The sequence below is a fragment of the Microtus oregoni genome, unplaced genomic scaffold (assembly GCF_018167655.1).
Source record: "Microtus oregoni isolate MIOR12 unplaced genomic scaffold, Mior012 000010F_ref0000083, whole genome shotgun sequence".
In the NCBI taxonomy this organism is placed as follows: Eukaryota; Metazoa; Chordata; class Mammalia; order Rodentia; family Cricetidae; genus Microtus; species Microtus oregoni.
Window position 1 is genome coordinate 54531364 of NW_024543069.1, and position 19148 is coordinate 54550511.

The 19148-nt window shown below is 38.0% G+C and overlaps 1 protein-coding gene across 2 annotated transcripts in view; it reads left to right on the forward strand.

Annotated features, from left to right (window-relative positions):
- Positions 1–19148, forward strand: part of Pard3b (par-3 family cell polarity regulator beta) — a 1021419-nt gene that overhangs the window by 514312 nt on the left and 487959 nt on the right. For both annotated transcript variants that reach the window (XM_041659081.1, XM_041659082.1), the window contains exons 6-9: positions 2466–2552; positions 8275–8400; positions 9750–10108; positions 12790–12929. In XM_041659081.1, coding sequence (XP_041515015.1) covers positions 2466–2552; positions 8275–8400; positions 9750–10108; positions 12790–12929 — 712 coding nt within the window. The remainder of the gene's footprint in view (positions 1–2465; positions 2553–8274; positions 8401–9749; positions 10109–12789; positions 12930–19148) is intronic.

Sequence of the window (19148 nt, forward strand, 5' to 3'; positions counted from 1 at the left end):
TGATATCTCAAAGTTGTTTTGATTTGCATTTCCCTGATCGCTAAAGAGGTTGAGCATGACCTTAAGTGTCTTTTGGCCATTTGAACTTCTTCTGTTGAGAATTCTCTGTTCAGTTCAGTGCCCCATTTTTTAATTGGGTTAATTAGCATTTTAAAGTCTAGTTTCCTGAGTTCTCTATATATTTTGGAGATCAGACCATCTTTTTTAAACAGATCCAAGTTGCTGTGATTGTATGCATGCTTATTACAGTTTATAAAATTAATCATTCACTGTGTGTTTTTTCCCTATTATGATAGCCTTTTTTGAATATTCTAAAAGTTGTCAAGAATCTTAGTTAGAGAATTATGACTGTTGTGTATAAGAAAAATTGGAAGTTTACCTTGATTAAAAAAAGTTTACTCTAAAATGTAAAAAAGGGAATTTCATATAGAAATTAATTCTAAAACCTAAACTTTTCTAAAATTTTAGTAGTTTTGAATAAGAAAGAAAAAATATAAGACTGACTTTGTTGATTTCAGAAACACAATATTAATAATTACTAAAATGGTGTTTTATATCAAGTTTATTATGGTTTACAAAAATTTTGAGTAGATTTAAAGAAATATTTATAGAATATAAAAAAGTAAGTTCCATAGAAGCCAATATCTATAAAAGCCACATATGAGCTGAAATCTTGCAGTCTGCCCTAGACTAAACACTAATATTTTATATATTCTATATTAAGTGTGGATGATATTCACAGGTAAAGATATACTTGATATATTTTTCAGGAGAGCCTTGTGTTGGTCGGCAAAATTCTAAGAATTATAAAGGGAAAGGTAACATGTTTTACTGGATTTTATAAGAGTTTAGTCACAGTTTTTAAGATTTTTAAATTGGAATCTTTGGAGTTGGTCTTCTTTTGATCCTTATAATTGTAAATCTAGTATCATATTTGGATCATCAAAACCCGTACAAGTTTCTGTGCCCACCAAGTGTTTTGTGTTTGAGCTTGCAGTGCACATCGGTGCCCATCCAGATGTACCTATGTTCATTGCTGTGCTCACTCACATAGAAACAAGTCCTTTGTTCTCTGTCATCATGCTTAGGTATGCTTGCTTTGTGATTTTCTTGCAGGCCTCTTATGTAGCCTGCTTGACTGAAAAAGTTGAATGTCCCGGCAGTATCTGAGTGAAGATGATTTGAAATCTATTATCAGTTTTGAAATTGCATCGTCTCCCCGAAATGCTAGAAACTGTCTTGCTTTTATTTTATCTTGTTATTATTAATGTTTTTTAGTTCTTATTGATAATAAGGTTTCAAGGAAATGCATTAACAATAAGCCTGGTCTGCTGACTAGCATATACTTAATGTATTTACTTTAGATTGCTGATAATTTTAAAAAATATTTCATGCAGGGTGGATTCATCAGACACTTTGTTTTCTTAATACTGTTCTCAACTTTCCAGCAAGGAGCCAAATTTTTACCATTTTCAGTTTGGAGCAGAAAAGTAGCCGAGGCAGCAGTGGCTCCTAATGTGACATCTAGTTTCAGGTCATTTTCATGTGAATGGAAAATAATAGAAATGTGTTTAGAATTTCCATCAATGGATGCTTGTTTCAACTTTCTCATTCTCCTCTGGCAATTTTGTCTTCTATCTCTGGGATTACAGGAGCCAATAATTGTTCACAGTTATTATTTTTCATCTTTACGGAAACCTGCTAGCCCTGGTCCCTGTGACCTGGAAACTCCCAGCGCAGTCCACATTTCAGTCACGCACACTCCCTGTTAGCTTTTCTCGCTCATCCTTTCCTAAGCTGAGCGAGGTTAGGCAGGTCAGACTTTCTATAATACGTTTTCTCTGTTTCTTTGCAACTTCTCCTCTGCCTTAAAGATATAAATAAATAAACCAGGAGGTGAAAACTTGGAATTGTTCCATTGAGTAAAACTGATGCAAGCTTTGATTTCTGTTGCTTTGAACATGCCCAGCTGTGTTGCCAACTGTGGCTTCCTTGCCATTATAAACTGCGATTCAGTGCATTTTTTCATAAATAATTTTATTTCCTTTTTTTAACCATTTCTGGGGAAAAATTCTACTTCAGGCCTAAGCACGGATATACTTATTTCTGTGTGTTTATGGTCTGTACAGTCATTTTCAAGAAAGTCTCATCAGGGAGAGATTTCTTTCTGTGCACTTCTTTGTATCTCTGTTGATTTGTGCAGATTAAGTGGGAAACTATTTTAGCGGTGAGTTATTTCTCAACTTTCTTTCTTCAAAGAAGATTCAAATAAGAAATCAGAGAGTCTTTTAACATGCTTGTTTTGTGGATCCTCAAGCACATCAGCACAGCCTGCTTTCCTGTCTCAGCATAGACGTGAAGTCACAGCAGTTGATATGGTCAGGGAAGAGTGTTGTGGGTGAGTTAGTGGACCGCATCTGCTGTTAGCTAAAACTCATGTGTGTTCCTGTTTTGCTCTGCCCCAGTGACATGACAAGAGCGGTGGAGATTTCTGGGGAAGGAGACCCCCTGGGGATACATGTGGTGCCCTTCTTTTCATCTCTGAGTGGACGGTAAGGTGTTTTCCTTGTCTCTGAAGCTCACGCTAACGAAAAGCCTGATGAACTCCTTTTCCAGGAGAGAGTTAAGTGGCAATCTCTTATTCAGAGGGACTCCTTAAGTAATACTTTGCTTGGCCTCATGCTTTAGAAACAGACTAAAATCATTTATTTCTAGGATGCAGAGAAAAAAATCATGCCAATTTCTCCACTTACAATTAATTATGAAGCACTTCTTTGGAGCATCCTTGAGTGCCGCTGCGTAAACAAACTCCGTGGCAAAGATTCTAACATATTGTCAGACAAATGTCACAGCTGAGTGGGGCGTTCTTTACTATAATAAAATAGTCTTCAATGAGTGAAGATAGCGATTCTAAATTCTTCATATATGGGATGAAGAATGATCAGCATTCACAGTCTAGTAGCTTTATTGGCTGCACACACATGTACTGATTTTAGTTATAGAAATGTATCATTCTGTTAGTTTTGTTTTTCTAAAATACAGTTAAGACCACTAAAGACAATTCATTACATCCTTTTAGAATTTTAAAGACATTTTCTGATAAATTCATACTGGCAAATGTTAATTTAGGTTGTGTCAATGCTTCTTGAATATAAAAATCTGTTCAGCTGATGGGAATGAAGTGGGTGCCGCAAAGCTGCCATTACTGCTAGGATAATGACTTGATGGACCTTCCGGTTGGTGCATGCCAACTTTGACAAGGTGGTTGCTATAGCACCCCCTTGATCCTAACAAGAATTCCCAGAAATCCTAAGGAAGACTCGGCTTTTTATTAACAGGGTATGATTATAACCAATTGCCTAAATCCCCTTTCTTAAATGGGTCATTGAAAAGTAAGAACATTTTATTTTATCCCAATATATTAAGGGCCAGAAAAGACCAGTGATCATTTTTTTTCCCCTCACAGTCACCAAAACTGAGATCTCTGACTTGTCATCATTCCCTGTCTCTTTCTAGAAACACAATTTTCCCAAAGGTTATATAGTATTAATTTACTGGCTCTGGATATTTACTCAATTCAGCTGTCCATATCGAAGGAGAAGCGGCTGTAGGCATGATATTTGGGTTGGCACCATTTTTAGCAGGTAGCCATCTGCTACCTGTAATTGCAAAGTCACCACCTTAGCTTTCTCCCGTATAACATCTGATGCCAAGCTCTTGCTGGAATGAGCCATTGTCTCTAAAAGGAAATGAAGCGGAAAGCCAGTGGCTCTTACTGTCTGGTTTCCGATGTGTGTTAATAGGTGTATTTATATGTTATGGGTTACAGCAGAGGACAGACCCGAGTTGTTTCTGACAGACAAGGTGAATATTTATTCAGTTCCCAGGAGAAATCCTAATGGCTTTTGGCAGAAGTGTACTGATAGAGCTCTGTGAAATACCAGAGTGGTTAAATTGCCAGGCTCTTTAGTTTAATAAACCTGGAATAGAACATAGAATCTTTGCAATCCCCCAAATGAAAAAAAAATATATCCACAGTGACACTCACCATCCTTCATCTTCAATAGTTCAGAAAAACAAGCTGGCCCTCTAGATGAGAAATCCCCTCCTCTGGCTTCCGATGAGGGGAACAAGCAGGATGTATTGATCCCTGCCTTCTTTGGGGTTCTGACTCCTGGCACATGTTGTCCTCACATAACCTCCAGCTAGCCCTGTAGTGAAAACCTTCTGCACCTCAATGTTATGGGGTTTAAATGACATTAAAAGTGTGATTGCACCTTGTAAACCCCACAACCTATGAAACGCAGAGATGTCAGTGAAATGTTTTGTATAAAGAGAAACAGTCTGATTCCCAAATGAGGATTCATTATAAGTTCATGGTCAACTCTACAGTAACTTGAAGAAATGGTTCTATTATATTTTGGGGTATCCACTACTGTTTTAGAAAGGAAATTTCATTAAAAATCATGTGGAAATGGAGACACGAGCCAATAAAAGTTAAGAAGTAATGAGCACAGGCTGAAACAGCATACTTAACTCAACCCATGTGTCTTGATGGAACGCTATAGAGCGTGTCACAGGAGTGTCTGTCCTCATGCTGCTATCTGACTTCACTGTGTGAGCTCAGGGGTTTGCTTAGGTCGTAGTGGTATGCTTAGCTCTTTAATTTCCTTCCATTTGTTAGTTTGCTTCATTATTTAAAATTAGAATTTACATGTAATGCTTTATTAAGACTACTGTAATTGACCTTGCTTCCAGTGTTTTATTTTGTTTTTCATTAATTGAGAAACTTACTCTAAGAACATCTGAGTAACACCTGGAGGCCACTTCACCAGCTGAAGTCCCCATGAATTCGTTAGATTCCCAGAGTATGGGAACACTGAATACCGTGTCTGTTGAGGGCTATTGGCTTTCCCAGTTTTGTTTGTTTTGATTTTGTTTTAGTAAAGAAAATAAACACAAAACACTAAGTCCTTACAGACAAATAAAAAATCACAACATTAATATTATTTTTAAATGTCAATTAAACTTAAAAAATTAAAGCAGTAATTTTTTCACTAAAAATAGGTAATGTACTTCCATTTCATAATACAAATAGCTAACCAGCTAAAGGGAAGGGAGAGGACAAGATTCCCAATGTGAGAAGAGGAGTTTGAGTGACGGGCGGTGAGCAGGCAGGATAGTACAGCCAATGGATTGTGTTCATTTGAGTGACAGGCGGTGAGCAGGCAGGATAGTACAGCCAATGGATTGTGTGAGAACACAGGGCAGGCACAAGGGCCAGACACTAGAGTCTAAGTGATGATTACATGAGGGAGAAACACTTGTTGCTCCTCAGCCTGCTGGGAGATTGAACTTTGAGCGTCCGTTAGCACTACAGATGAACGGGTTGTCTTACCCTATGATTGCCCCACAGCCTTAATTGTTAACTCCGGTAAGTTCTTATCTCAAATAGGGCAGCAATCACCCTTCCAGGAGGCAAAAGTAGATACTGTTTTATAAGCTTTCTCACAGTGGTAGAGATGACATCATACTGTAGGGAATTTACCCCTTTCGGTTAATAGGGAGGGCAGGATGCGTTTGTTGCTGGGGACCAAACTAATGAAATCAGTCAGCTTTACATTTTACCAAAATTACCTCTGACACAGGTTTTACAGTTGGGCTTATTCTGTCAATAAATTTTTCATGGCAAGTTAGGTTATTTAGATCAGCGAGGTTCACGTAGCATGCTCCAGCTGTAATACGCTAGCTAAATTGCAACCCAGTGGCCCGAAAGAATTAATTCATCTCCAAAATGTGAAATTAAATCCTAGGGAGTAACATTACATGACTGATGATGTACTGAATTAAATTAAAGGAAGACTTGAATGCTTGTTAAAAAGAAATCACTTACATAAACTAGTTTATAACCACACGTGAGCCTCCTAATGGGTCATGTTAGGGGGAAGCCACCGTAAACAAAAATCTAAACTGTGGACTATCAGAGAGCAGTTTAATTTCAGAGAAAACACAATCTTGATCTAATTCTCCCTTCTTCATGTCAAATAGTCTCACGTTAGTATTGTTCTGGGAAAGGAAGGTGCTGTAATGTGTCTGCTTCATTTAGTAAAGTTCTAGAGCTGGGGGATGAAGCCCAGACCCTGTCCATACTGGCCAGGATGTCAGCAGCATCAAAAGCACACTCTTCTCATTAACATTTCCAAAGGAGGAGCCTGAGTACCATTGTGTGCACCTTGCGATGGTCTGAGCTCATTAAGTGAACTCAGACCAGAGGCTGAGGCTCAATTCTGTGGCCACTCCAGACATAGAAGTACTTTCTCCTGGGCTTTCATTACAGGCTGCTCTTTTTGCATGGGTGACCTTATTATTCACACATAAAATGTGCTCATATTTTATTTAGCTTTGAAATTTAACACACAAAGCTCGTACTCAAAAGAGAGTGACTAAATAGAATAATAAGGAGACAGAGAACATGGAGGCAGTAGTTTCTCCATACCCAGCGATATCTCTAGAGACCCATCACTCTTAGTGTGACACTGAGTGAGGCCTGTGCCGTGCCACAAAGATAAAGGACATCGCCCAAGTGAGAAATGGCTAAAATCAGTAGAGGCTCCATTTCTTGAGGTAGATTTATTTTTGCTTTATATGAGAATGATAAAGATTGCATGTGAGAACACACATATGCTCATGTGCACTTCTAGCCTGCATGTGAATTCTAGAGTCCAGAAAATTCACACCCACAGCAGTTTTGACTTGCTGTAGGCAGAAGATATCAATAAAATCTTTTATCCATACTGAGCACATACAGGTATTTTAATGTTATTATCCCCCTATACATTACATTAGCTACGTACATAGCATTTACATTGTACTGGATTTTGTGGGTAATTTAGAGATAATTGAAATGTACAGAGGGATGCAAATACTAAGCCATTTTTCATAAAGGATTTGAGCTTCCACAGAATTTGGTACCCAAAGGGGATCCTGACAACCTCCATGGATGTGGGAGAATTATATAGGAAATCATTTGCTATCATTTCCTTTGTATTTTCCTTCATTTTTCAGTCCCCTCTCTCTCTGACTCTGAACTAAATGTCCAAATCTCTAGGAGCCCCGGGGTATCTGCTCTGACTCTGAGGTTGGCTGTGGTCACCTGCTTCATCAGGTTAGGCTCATTGCCTGATACATGAAGATCCTTCCAGATGGTGTGGGCCTCCCACCCAGTGTTAGTTTGTAAACCCTAGGATGGCTCCATATTGTGCCCATGTTTGGAACTTTTACTTTACCTTATTTACGTAGGTCTGGTCCTCCAGACTTCCTGTCCTCCAGCCTGAGGATGGAGAGAACACCTGACATGGACTTGATTCAAAGGCACGAATGAATGGGATGGATATGCCTTCTGAATAACAGGGTCTGAACTGAAATGTTTGTTTACTTTTTAATATGCAACTATTGTAACATGCACTATGATGGCAAAACATGCTGAGAATGTGTAATTCTCCCACATCACCAGTACCAAATTTCTACCTCGCCACTCAGACGGACTTCCTTTCAGTCAGCAGTGGCATCTCCCCTGAAGCTGCCAGTCCTGGGTGGAATGGTCTCTACTGATTTTCCTAGATCATGGAAAACATAGAAATGGGTTGGTATTTATGATATGAATATTTGCTCCAAGTAGAGGTGTGTGTGTGTGTGTGTGTGTGTGTGTGTGTGTGTGTGTGTGTGATTGATTATGTGTGAATTTGAAAGATGAAACATTTGGCCAAATAGAAGCATAATCTATTCAGTAAACAGAAAGCAATACTTATTTCTGAATAGCTATGGAGAAGAAATAATGAGCACATTTGTACTTTTGTCGGGGTTTTTTGTCCTACCTGGTTCCTGCAATCATTAATTCCCTCCCCCCCAAAAAAATCACACATTGGTCTATATTAGTTATAAACTGATTGGCCCATTAGCTCAGGCTTCCTATTAACGCTTATAACATATTATAGCCCATATTTCTTATCTGTGTTAGCCACATGGCTCAGTACCTCTTTAGGCGGGGAAGTCACATCTTGCTTCTTCTGTGGCGGGGTCACAAATGCGCAGGAATGGGCTTCCTTCTTCCCAGAATCCTCCTGTTCTCATTGACCCACCTCTACTTCCTGTCTGGTTGTCCTGCATATACTTGGCTACTGGCCAATTAGCATCTATTTAAAATATAATTGACAGAAACAGACCATGGTCCCAAACCAATACTCAGAAGTTTTATTTCAATGGAAATGTTTCTAGGATCCTAGGACTCTTCATCCGAGGCATTGAAGAACACAGCAGATGCAAGCAGGAGGGACTGTTCCAGGAGAATGAATGCATCGTAAAAATCAACAACGTGGAACTCCTGGACAAAACTTTTGCTCAGTAAGCATTTTTTCATTATTTATCTACTTTATTGATCTCTTGAATATTTATAATCATTGTTGAGCTCATTACGACCAAAATCAGAGATGTAACGTCAAGCCAGTTCCCTTTAAGTGACCCCTGACCATACATTTTTGAATGCATTTTATGTCTTAGGTGGCCAAGACATGTGCCCAATGTCTGTAGGTAGATTGAGACACAGAATACAGCGAGCCTTCTTGCCTGTCTGTCTTTCTGGGCATCCACGAATGAAGGAGTTTGTTTTTCGTGGCCTATGGGTCAATTAGAATGGGGTTTACTGGCTCATTTCACAGACAATTAATTCATCTTATTAATTAATATCCTTGATGTCAGTTTTCCTTAAACTGTAAAATCTGTGGGTGATTCCTATGAGGACTCAATGAATAATAGAAACAAATTATAAAAATTAAATTTAAAATGCTCTACCTAAAAAGTTATCTTTCTCAGTGTGAAAAATATTACAAGAAATACCTGTTTCTATGCACAAATTAGAATATGTAGACTCCAGCTGCATCAAGCTGTACATATCTACAGATACACACATATACATTGATATGCCTTGACATTTTAGGGCTTCTAAGTTAAGTAAATAAGTAGTAATAATCTTCATTAATAATCAGTATCCTGTCTTGCTTCTGAGCCAAACTGCTCCTAACACAGCTTCTCTCTGGCCATTAATTGTCAATAGTGGGGGCTGGTGGCTGCTAGTCAGAGGCATGTAACACTGGCTGCTGCTTAGGGGTAGAATGAAACGATGTTTTTCTAAAACAATTTGTTACATTCAACTATTATAGGGCAGAATCATGTTTCTCACATATTTTGCCTGCCCTGTTTTGCAAAGACTAAGGAGTCCAATGATCCCTGTTTTACCAAAGTGGAAACTGAGTCATAAAACTCCAACTTAGAGTCCACTAGAAATAATCTATTAACAATGTGATTTTAAAAAGGTCTTAAATATGTGCTTAAGTAATCAATTCCGGCTAGATTTTCATATTTAGAAACTCTTTAAAGATGACCGTTGCCAGTTAAATTCTTTAGTGGCTCTGAGCTTCCACTTGAATTTGTTGAATGCGAGTGGGTTATATTTGTTTTATATGGCTGTTAAGAAGAATAAGGTAGAGGACTACACACAGTCATCACGCATGTGTAGCTCGTGTGGAGGAGGCACCTTGGTGGGCGGGTGGTAAACAGAGTCATGCTGCAGCAATAATCCCGCTGCCTCCTCCTATCCTTACTGACAAGGCTGCCTTGTCAGTCCCACACCTGAGCACCCCAGCAAGCCTTGCGCCAGAACACAATGTCATTCTCTGCTCATTCGCTCCTTCAAGGGCCCAGGATGTCTTCCGCCAGGCCATGAAATCCCCCAGTGTGGTCCTCCACGTGCTTCTGCCTCAAAACCGTGAGCAGTATGAAAAGTCAGTCATTGGCCCACTGAACATCTTTGGCAACAATGATGGGACCTCAAGAACAAAGGTTCCACCTCCTGCCCGTGGGAAAGCAGCTTTACAGGCTGCAAATCTCGCTGGAACTCACAGTCCTGAAGCAGATGAGACGATTTCCCTGCAGCAAAGCAAGAGCCCCCGAGTTCCAAGACTAGGAAGAAAACCTTCATCTCCCTCACTATCCCCTCTCATGGGGTTTGGCAGCAAGAAAAATGCAAAGAAAATTAAGATTGACCTAAAGAAAGGTAATTATTAAATTGTGCTTAATAGCATTCTGTTATTGTACCGTGTAAAACTGGTTAAGAGAAATTCATTAAGGTTGATGTAGTTAATTCTCTTTTTCTTTAATTGTATCATAGAATAGATTTGAGTGTATACTTGGATAACTTAATTTTTTTTTAAAACTGTGCTACTTTCTTCCATTCTTCTGCAAAGTTTTGATTATGTGGAACAAGGAAAAGTGAGGACTGGGGTGGATCAGCGCAGACTTGAGAAAAGCCGAGCAGCGTCATGTGACAGCTCAATCCTGAGTAGGCCCGGGAGGCTGATTGTCTTCATTTTGAGCATAAGTTAGTGGTTTTTGTTTTTAAAGCATCCTTTAGGCCAGTTCAGGAATAGGGCCTCTAGTTCTACACAATGGTTCTTATATCAGTGAAAGGTTTAATTTTTCAGAAAGACAATAGATAATGATTATTAATTTCAGCTTCAACATTACATTTCTTCAAGATAGTCCAAATTCAAAGCTGCATGCAGCCTTTCTTAATCTTTTTCAACGTTTTGTTCATTTCTAGCACAGAGCATTATCCCAGACCACATGTGTGCGTGCATACTAACACAGCATTACATACATGCCCATGTACCCATGGACTGTTGTGTCGCCGTTCATTCCCTGCTTATTCCTTGCCTTCCACCTGATATTCCCATTGTCACTTCGTAAAATCCTGTGGTTTTTCAAGCCAATTCAAAGACTTGAATAGGTTTTTTTTCACAAATTAATTTATTGGCCACCATGAAACCTTTAAATATTATTTGTGAATTTTAAAAACAACACATATCTTTCATTAGGATATAGAAATTATTCTGAAAAGATTTCTTAATCAAAATTTTATTCACTTATAAATATCTGACCTTGGGAATAAAGTGAGTTGAAAAGAAGACACAGAGGTCAATACGTTTATATTTAAATGCATTACAAATAAATCATGTCCAAATGCATTATTGTATACCAGTTACCCAGCCATGGTAGGTGCTTTGAGATAAGAGAGAGGAATCAGTCACAGAGTCCTGAAATGATATTCTGAAGAAGAGAGCGGATCGACAAGGGTGGATTGCCTCTGTTAAATGTGAAACTATAATAGGCATGCCTTAATAGATAAATGGTTGTAGGAAGGAAGAAAGAAAAATTACACTTTTTGCTGAGGTTTTTCAGCCGGGGCAAATTGCATACTGGAAATGTCATTGATTGAAATTAGAATTTTAAGCAGATGAGGATATTTGATAATGGTAGGATCTGGACTGAAGAAGGAGAAATGTCGCAAAGTTTGAATATTCATAATTACATTCAGGAAAAAGAGAGAAGCATGGAGACATGGAGAGAGATGGAGAGGTGAAAGGAGAGAGGGCAAATGAACCAACCAGATGCGAGCTCTGGTCTATAAAATGATGGTAATGATTGATAATGAAGCAAAGAGCTGATAGAGGCCGTGGTAACAAGAGGGGGACCTGGCCCTGTACAGATCATTGGGCATTATCTGTGTTTATGTGAGAGAACAATGCTGTGTGTTCTCAGGTGACAGACATGGTATGATGAGAGAGAAATGAAAATAAAAAATGTTCAAAATTATAAGAGAGCTAATTTTTAAAAATGAAATTAGTAAGTAACAAACGTTGATAAAAGATAAATCCAAGTAAAGAAAAAATTCCTGGTGATGATCATAGAAGTATCTGTCAGCTTCCTAATACTATAAGAAGGGATATGAAACAGGAGAGAATTTGGGCTCACAATTTTCGAAGTTTCAGTCCAGGGCTAGTTAGCAACTTACTTTGGGACCTATAGCAAAGCAATGGAGCATGATGGGAATGTATGATAGAGCAAGAATCTTACTTTCTAGCAGCCCCTAAGCAAAGAAAGAGAAACATGAGGGCCGAGGGGGGCCATGTCTACTTCATGTCGTGCCTGGAATGACCTAATATCCTTCTACTATGCCCCATGCTCTCAAGGTCCTACTACATCCCAGTGTGTCACAGGCTGGAGACATGGGTCTTTGTGGAGTTCTTGTCCAAACCACAGCAGTTCTTTATTCATGGTAGAAGCTTCCAGAACCACTAATCATTGAGTACAGATTATTTACAGTTAAGAAATCCACATACATTTTAGTCACAGTAGAAGAGAGAGAGAAGTTAGAGATTTAAGACAACTGGGAAGGGACAGCAAAACTCTTGGGGACCATACAGTGGCTACAGCAGTAAAGCAATCAGGACACATGCAGAGGGTTGAGCCACAAACTACTCAGTTGATTGAGAGACCCACAAAACCCCAACAGAGGGAAGCATCTGCTTGGGAGGAAAGATGGAGTCAGGAGGCAGATTACGGAGGAACTGATACTATGGACATGTGGATGATATGCCTTGTCTTCTAAATCCTGAATAAACAAAGTGTTATGTTATATATGGATCCTAACTTCACTTTGATGCTCTCATTGGTTCAGAATTGTAACCTTTACTTAAAACAGGAAGAGCAAAGCCTGTGTAAAATCTCTGAGAATGTAAATAAGACTTGGTCTGCTTGAATGTAAACTAGGTGGAGTTTGCTAAAGGAGCGAATATCATGTGACCCATGTTTAAGGGGACAGAGTTTACTAACTGAGTGAATGTCATGTGACCCATGCTTAAAGTGACAATACATCTTTCTGGTATTGTATGCTAGGCCCTGAAGGACTTGGTTTCACTGTGGTAACCAGAGATTCTTCTATACATGGTCCTGGTCCCATTTTTGTAAAAAACATCTTACCAAAGGGAGCAGCAATAAAGGACGGACGCCTACAATCAGGGGACAGAGTTTTGGAGGTAGGTTGAAGTTAATGTATCCAGGCAAATATTTCTTTATATTTAACTAAATATATATATATATATATATATGTGTGTGTGTGTGTGTGTGTGTGTGTGTGTATATACATATATATATGTGTGTGTGTGTGTGTGTGTGTGTGTGTGTATATATATATATATATCAGTCACTTGCTATCTTTTGTTAGTGGTCCCAGTACCCTCCCAAACTATAATATCTGTATGCTGTATACCTTCTTCTGGGACATCAAAGAGAATAGGCAGGAACCAGAAACCTCTGCAGGTCTGAGCGTGAATCTGGGACATCTGAGAGAGTAATCCTGAGCCAGTTCCTCTGTGGGTTTGGGCACAACCAAGCATTGGAACTCCAAGGGAGTAGACTGGAGCCAGAGACCTTTGCAGGACCAACTCCAATCCAGGGACTTCTGCAGGAGGGGATCCAGATCAGGATTTACAGAAACAGGTCAAAGCCAGTAATCTAGGCCAAAGTAGGAAGCAGAGCAAAGCCTGGGAGCACTAAGCAATCTCCAGGAACACAGGGTATCTAGAACCATGGCACTGACTATACCACGAGGAACAATTATCTGTGCTTTGGATTCACTGGCACCTAGAAGATTAATCAACAGAATAACAGACAGCCCCAACCACACCTATTAGAGGAAAAGATAAGTAAAAGAGGTAAGAACACATGAAACACCACAAAGACCAAGACAACACCAGTAAAACCTAAAGACCCTACAACAGCAAAACGTGAATAACTAAATATAGATGAAACAGAAGAAAATGACCTAAAAAAATAAGTTCAGGAAAATGTTTGAAACTCTTAAAGAGAAAATGAGAATTCCCTCAAAGAAATGGAGGAGAGGAAGAGATTCCTCCCCTCAGCTCAGGGAGCCCTATGGAAGAGAGAAGGCAGAAAGAGTACAAGATCCAAAAGGATGGAGAGCACCAGAACAAGATCCTCTAAATCAACTAAGCAAGGTTCATATGAACTCACAGAGACAGAAGCAGCAAGCACATGGTCTACATAGGTCTACACCAGATCCTCTATGTCTATATTATAGATTTTAATATTGTTATGGGACTCCTACGTGTGTGAAAGAGTGGGTCTGTGATTCTTATACCTGCCCTGTATACTTCTTTTTCTGTTGAGCATCCTCGTTCGATCTTGATGTGAGGGATTTTACTTTACCTGCAGTTGGTAGTGCTTTGGAGAATGGTATAGTAAGCTTGAGCTTGTTGGAAGAAGTATGTCACTAGAAGTGGACTTGTAGTGTTTATACCATCCCTAGTTGAGACACCATTTGAGAGACTCATGCCATTCCCAATCGACTGTATATCCCTTCCTTCTTGTTTAAGATATGTACTCTCAGCTTGCTGCCCTAGTGCCATGCCTACTATGGTAGTGACAGATTCTTATAGTTCTATAACCATAAGCCCAAATAAACCATTCTTCTATAAAAAAAAAAAGAAATGGAGGAAAAGACAAATAAAAAATTGGAAGACATCAGCAAATCCCTTAAAACCAAGAAAAAACAATCAAACATATGAAAGAAACTATTCAAGACTTGAAAACTGAAATAGAGACAATAAAGAAAACACAAGATGACGAAATTATAGAAACAGAAATCATGAGAAAAAGATCAGGAACCACAAACTCAAGAATGAACCACAGAATACAAGAGATGGAAGAAAGAATCTCAAGTGCTGAAGATACAATAGAGAAAACAGACTCATCAGTCAAATAAAACATTAAATCTAACAAAAGCTTAACCCAAAATATCAGGATATATGGGACATAAGGAGTCGAGGTTCAACTCAAAATCACAGAAAATATATTTAACAAAATCATAGAAAACTTTCCCAACTTAAAGAAAGATATGCCTATGAATATACAAGAAGTTTACAGAACAGCAAATAGACTGGATCAAAAAAAAATGTCCCCTTGCCACATCCTTGCCACATAATAATCAAAACACTAAACATATAGAGTAAAGAAAGAATATTAAGAGCTACAAAGGAAAAAGGCCAAGTAACATTTAAGGCAGACCTATCAAAATTACACCTGACTTCTTATTGGAGACAATGAAAGTTATAAGGTCATGGTCAAGCATTACGCAGACATTAAGAGACCACGAATGTCAGCCCATACTACCATATCCAGCTAAACTTTCAATCACCATAGAAGGACAAAACCAGATTTAACCAATACCTAGACACAAACCCAACACTACAGAAAATACTAGAAGGAAAACTCCAACCCAAGGAAGTTGGCTACACAAACAAAATCACAGACAATTGATGGTCTCATGGCACCAAATCCCAAAGAAGGAAAAATGCACAAATTAACATCACCAACAATGAAAACTAAATTAACAGGAGATAACAATCACTGGTCCCTTAATATTAATTTTAATATCCCTTAATATAAGTGGACTCAACTCACCTTTAAAAAGGCACAGGCTAAGAGATCAGATACGAAAGCAGAATCCATCCTTCTTCTTCTGCATACAAGAAACACATCTTAACCTAAAAGACAGACATCATCTCAGAGTAAAGGTTTGGGAAAAAATATTCGAATCAAATGGACCTAAGAAACAAGTGGGTGTAGTTATCCTAATATCTAACAAAATAGACTTCAAGCTCAAATCAGTCAAAAGAGACAAAGAAAGTCATTTCATATTAATCATAGGAAAAATCCATCAAGAGGAAATCTCAATACTAAACGTCTCTGCCCCAAAGACAAGGGCACCGTTGTATGTAAAAAAAAAAAATACTTCTAAAGCTTAAATCATACATTAAACTTCCCACACACTTCAACTCTCCCCTCTCACCACTGGACAGGTCAGTCAGACAAAAAAATGAACAGAGAAATAAGGGAACTAACAGATGTTATGACTCAAATGGACTTAACAAACATCTATTGAATATTCTATCCAATTGGAAAAGAATATACCTTCTTCTCAGCACCTCATGGAACCTTCTCAAACATTACCCACATACTCAGTAATAAAACAAACCTCAACAAATACAAAAATATTGGAATAACCTCATGTATCTAATCAGATCACCATGGTTTAAAACTAGAAGTCAACAGCAATAATAATTCCAGAAAGTCCACAAACACATGGAAACTAAACAATGCTCACCTGAATCATAAATGGATCAAGGAAGAAATAAAGGGAGAAATTAAACACTTCCTAAAATTCAATGAAAATGACCACACAACATGCCCAAATTTATGGGACACAATGAAATCAATGTTAAGAAGAAAATTCATATCACTAAATGCCTACATGAAGAAGCTAGAAAAATCCCACACTAGTGAATTAACAAAACATTTGAAAACTCTAGAACAAAAAGAAGCAAACTCACTCAGAAGAACTAGATAGCAGGAAATAATCAAATGGAGAGCTGAAATCAACAAAATAGAAACAAAGAAAACAATACAAAGAATCAATGAGACAAAGAGTTGGTTCTTTGAGAAAATCAACAAAATAGACAAATCTTTATCCAAACTAACCAAAAGGCAGAGAGAAAATATCCGTGTTAACAAAATCAGAAATGAAAAAGGGGACATAATATTCACAAAGGAAATACAGAGAATCATTAGGTCATATTTTAAAAACCTATACTCTGCAAAATCAGAAAACTTAAAGAAAATGGACAACTTTCTGGAAAATATCAACAATATTAAATCAAGACCAGATAAGAAACTTTAACAGACCTATAACTGCTGAAGAAATAGAAACAGTCATCAAAAGTCTCCCAACCAAAAAAAAAAAAAAAAAAAAATCCCAGGACCAGATGGTTTCAGTTTAGAATTCTACAAGATTTTCAAAGAAGAACTAATCCCAATATTCCTCAAATTATTCCACACAATAGAAACAAAAGGAACATTGCCAAACTCTTTTTATGACCCTACAATTACCCTGATACCCAAACCAGAGAAAAACATTACTAAGAAAGAGAATTACAGACCAGTCTCACTCATGAACATTGATGCAAAAATAATAAATAAAATACTGGCAAATTGAATCCAAGAACAAATCACAATAATCATCCACCATGATCAAGTCGGCTTCATCCCAGAGATGTAGGGATGGTTCAACATACAGAAATCTGTCAACGTAATCCACCATATGGTCATTTTATTAGATACCGAAAAGCTTTCACCAAAATACAACATCCCTTCATGATAAAGGTCTTGGAGATAGGAGGGAAACAAGGACCATACCTAAACATAATAAAACCAATATACAGCACACCAATAGCCAACATCAAACTAAATGGAGAGAAACTCCAGTAATCCCACTAAAATTAGGAACAAGACAAGGTTGTCCACTCTCATCATACTTATTCAATATAGTTCTTGAGGTCCTAGCTAGAGCAATAAGACAACAAAAGGAGATCAAGGGGATAAAAATCAGAAGAGAAGAAGTCAAACTCTCACTATTTGCTGATGATATGATAGTTTACATAAGTGACTCCAGAAATTCTACCAAGGAATTTCTACAACTCAAAAACACTTTCACTACTATAGCAGGATACAAGATTGACTCAAAATAATTAGTAGCCCTCCTATACACAGATTATAGAAGGGCTGGGAAAGAAATCAGAGAAACAACACCCTTCCCAGTAGCCACAAATAGCATAAAATATCTCAGAGTAACTCTAACCAAACAAGTGGAAGACTTATATGACAAGAACTTTAAATTTTTGAAGAAAGAATTTGAAGAAGACACCAAAAAGTGGAAAGATCTCCCATACTCTTGTGTAGGTAGAATTAACATAGTAAAAATGGCAATCTTAACAAAAGCAATCTACAGATTCAATGCAATACCCATCAAAATCCCAACAAAATTCTTAACAGACCTTGAAAGAACAATACTCAACTTCATATGGAAAAGCAAAAAAACCCAGGGTAGGCAAAACAATCCTGTACAATAAAAGAAGTCATCACAATCCCTGATTTTAAACTCTACTACAGAGCTATAGTACTGAAAACAGCCTTGTATTGGCATAAAAATAGACAAGAAGACCAACGGAACTGAGTCAAAGACCTGGATATTAATCCACACACCTTCAAACACCTGATTTTTGACAAAGAAGCAAAAAATATCAAATGGAAAAAAGAAAGCGTATTTAACAAATGGTGCTGGATATCAACATTTAGAAGAATGAAAATAGATCCATATCTATCACCACGCACAAAACTCAATCCAAATGGATCAAAGATCTCAACATAAAGCCAGCCACACTGAACCTTATAGAAGGGAAAGTGGAAAGTACACATGAACGCATGGGCACAGGAGACTCCTTCCTAAATATAACCCCAGCAGCACAGACACTGAGAGAAACCATTAATAAATGGGACCTCCTGAAACTGAAAAGCTTCTGTAAAGCAAAGGACATGGTCAACAAGACAAAATGAAAGCCTACAGAATGGAAAAAGATCTTCACTAACCCCACATCAGACAGAGGTCTGATCTCCAAAATATACGAAGAACTCAGGAAATTGATCATCAAAATAACAATTAATCCAATAAAAAAAATGGAGTACAGATTTAAACAGAGAACTCTCAACAGAGGACTCTAAAATGGCTGAAAGACACTTAAGGAAATGTTCAACATCCTTAGTCATCAGAGAAATGCAAATCAAAACAACTCTGAGATTCCATTTTACCACTGTAAGAATGGCCAAGATCAAAAACACTGATGACAACTTACGCTGGAGAGGTTGTGGGGTAAAGGGAACACTTCTGCGTTGCTGGTGGGAATGCAAGCTGGTAAAGCACCTTTGGATGTCAGTGTGGCGATTTCTCAGAAAATTAGGAAACAACCTTCCTCAGGACCCAGTAATACCACTTTTGGGTATCTATCCATAGGATGCTCAGTCGTGCCAAAAGGATATGTGCTCAACTATGTTCATAGCAGCTTTGTTTGTCATAGCCATAACCTGGAAACAACCTAAATGCCCCTCAACTGAAGAATGGATAAGGAAAATGTGTTACATTTACACAAGGGAGTACTACACAGCAAAAAAAAAAACAAAAAATACGACATCTTGAATTTTGCAGGAAAATGGATGGAGCTAGAAAACATCATTTTGAGTGAGGTAACCAAGGCACAGAAAGACAAGTATCACATGTACTCACTCATAAGTGGTTTTTAAACTTAAAGCAAAGAAAACCAGCCCACAAATCACAAATCCTAGAG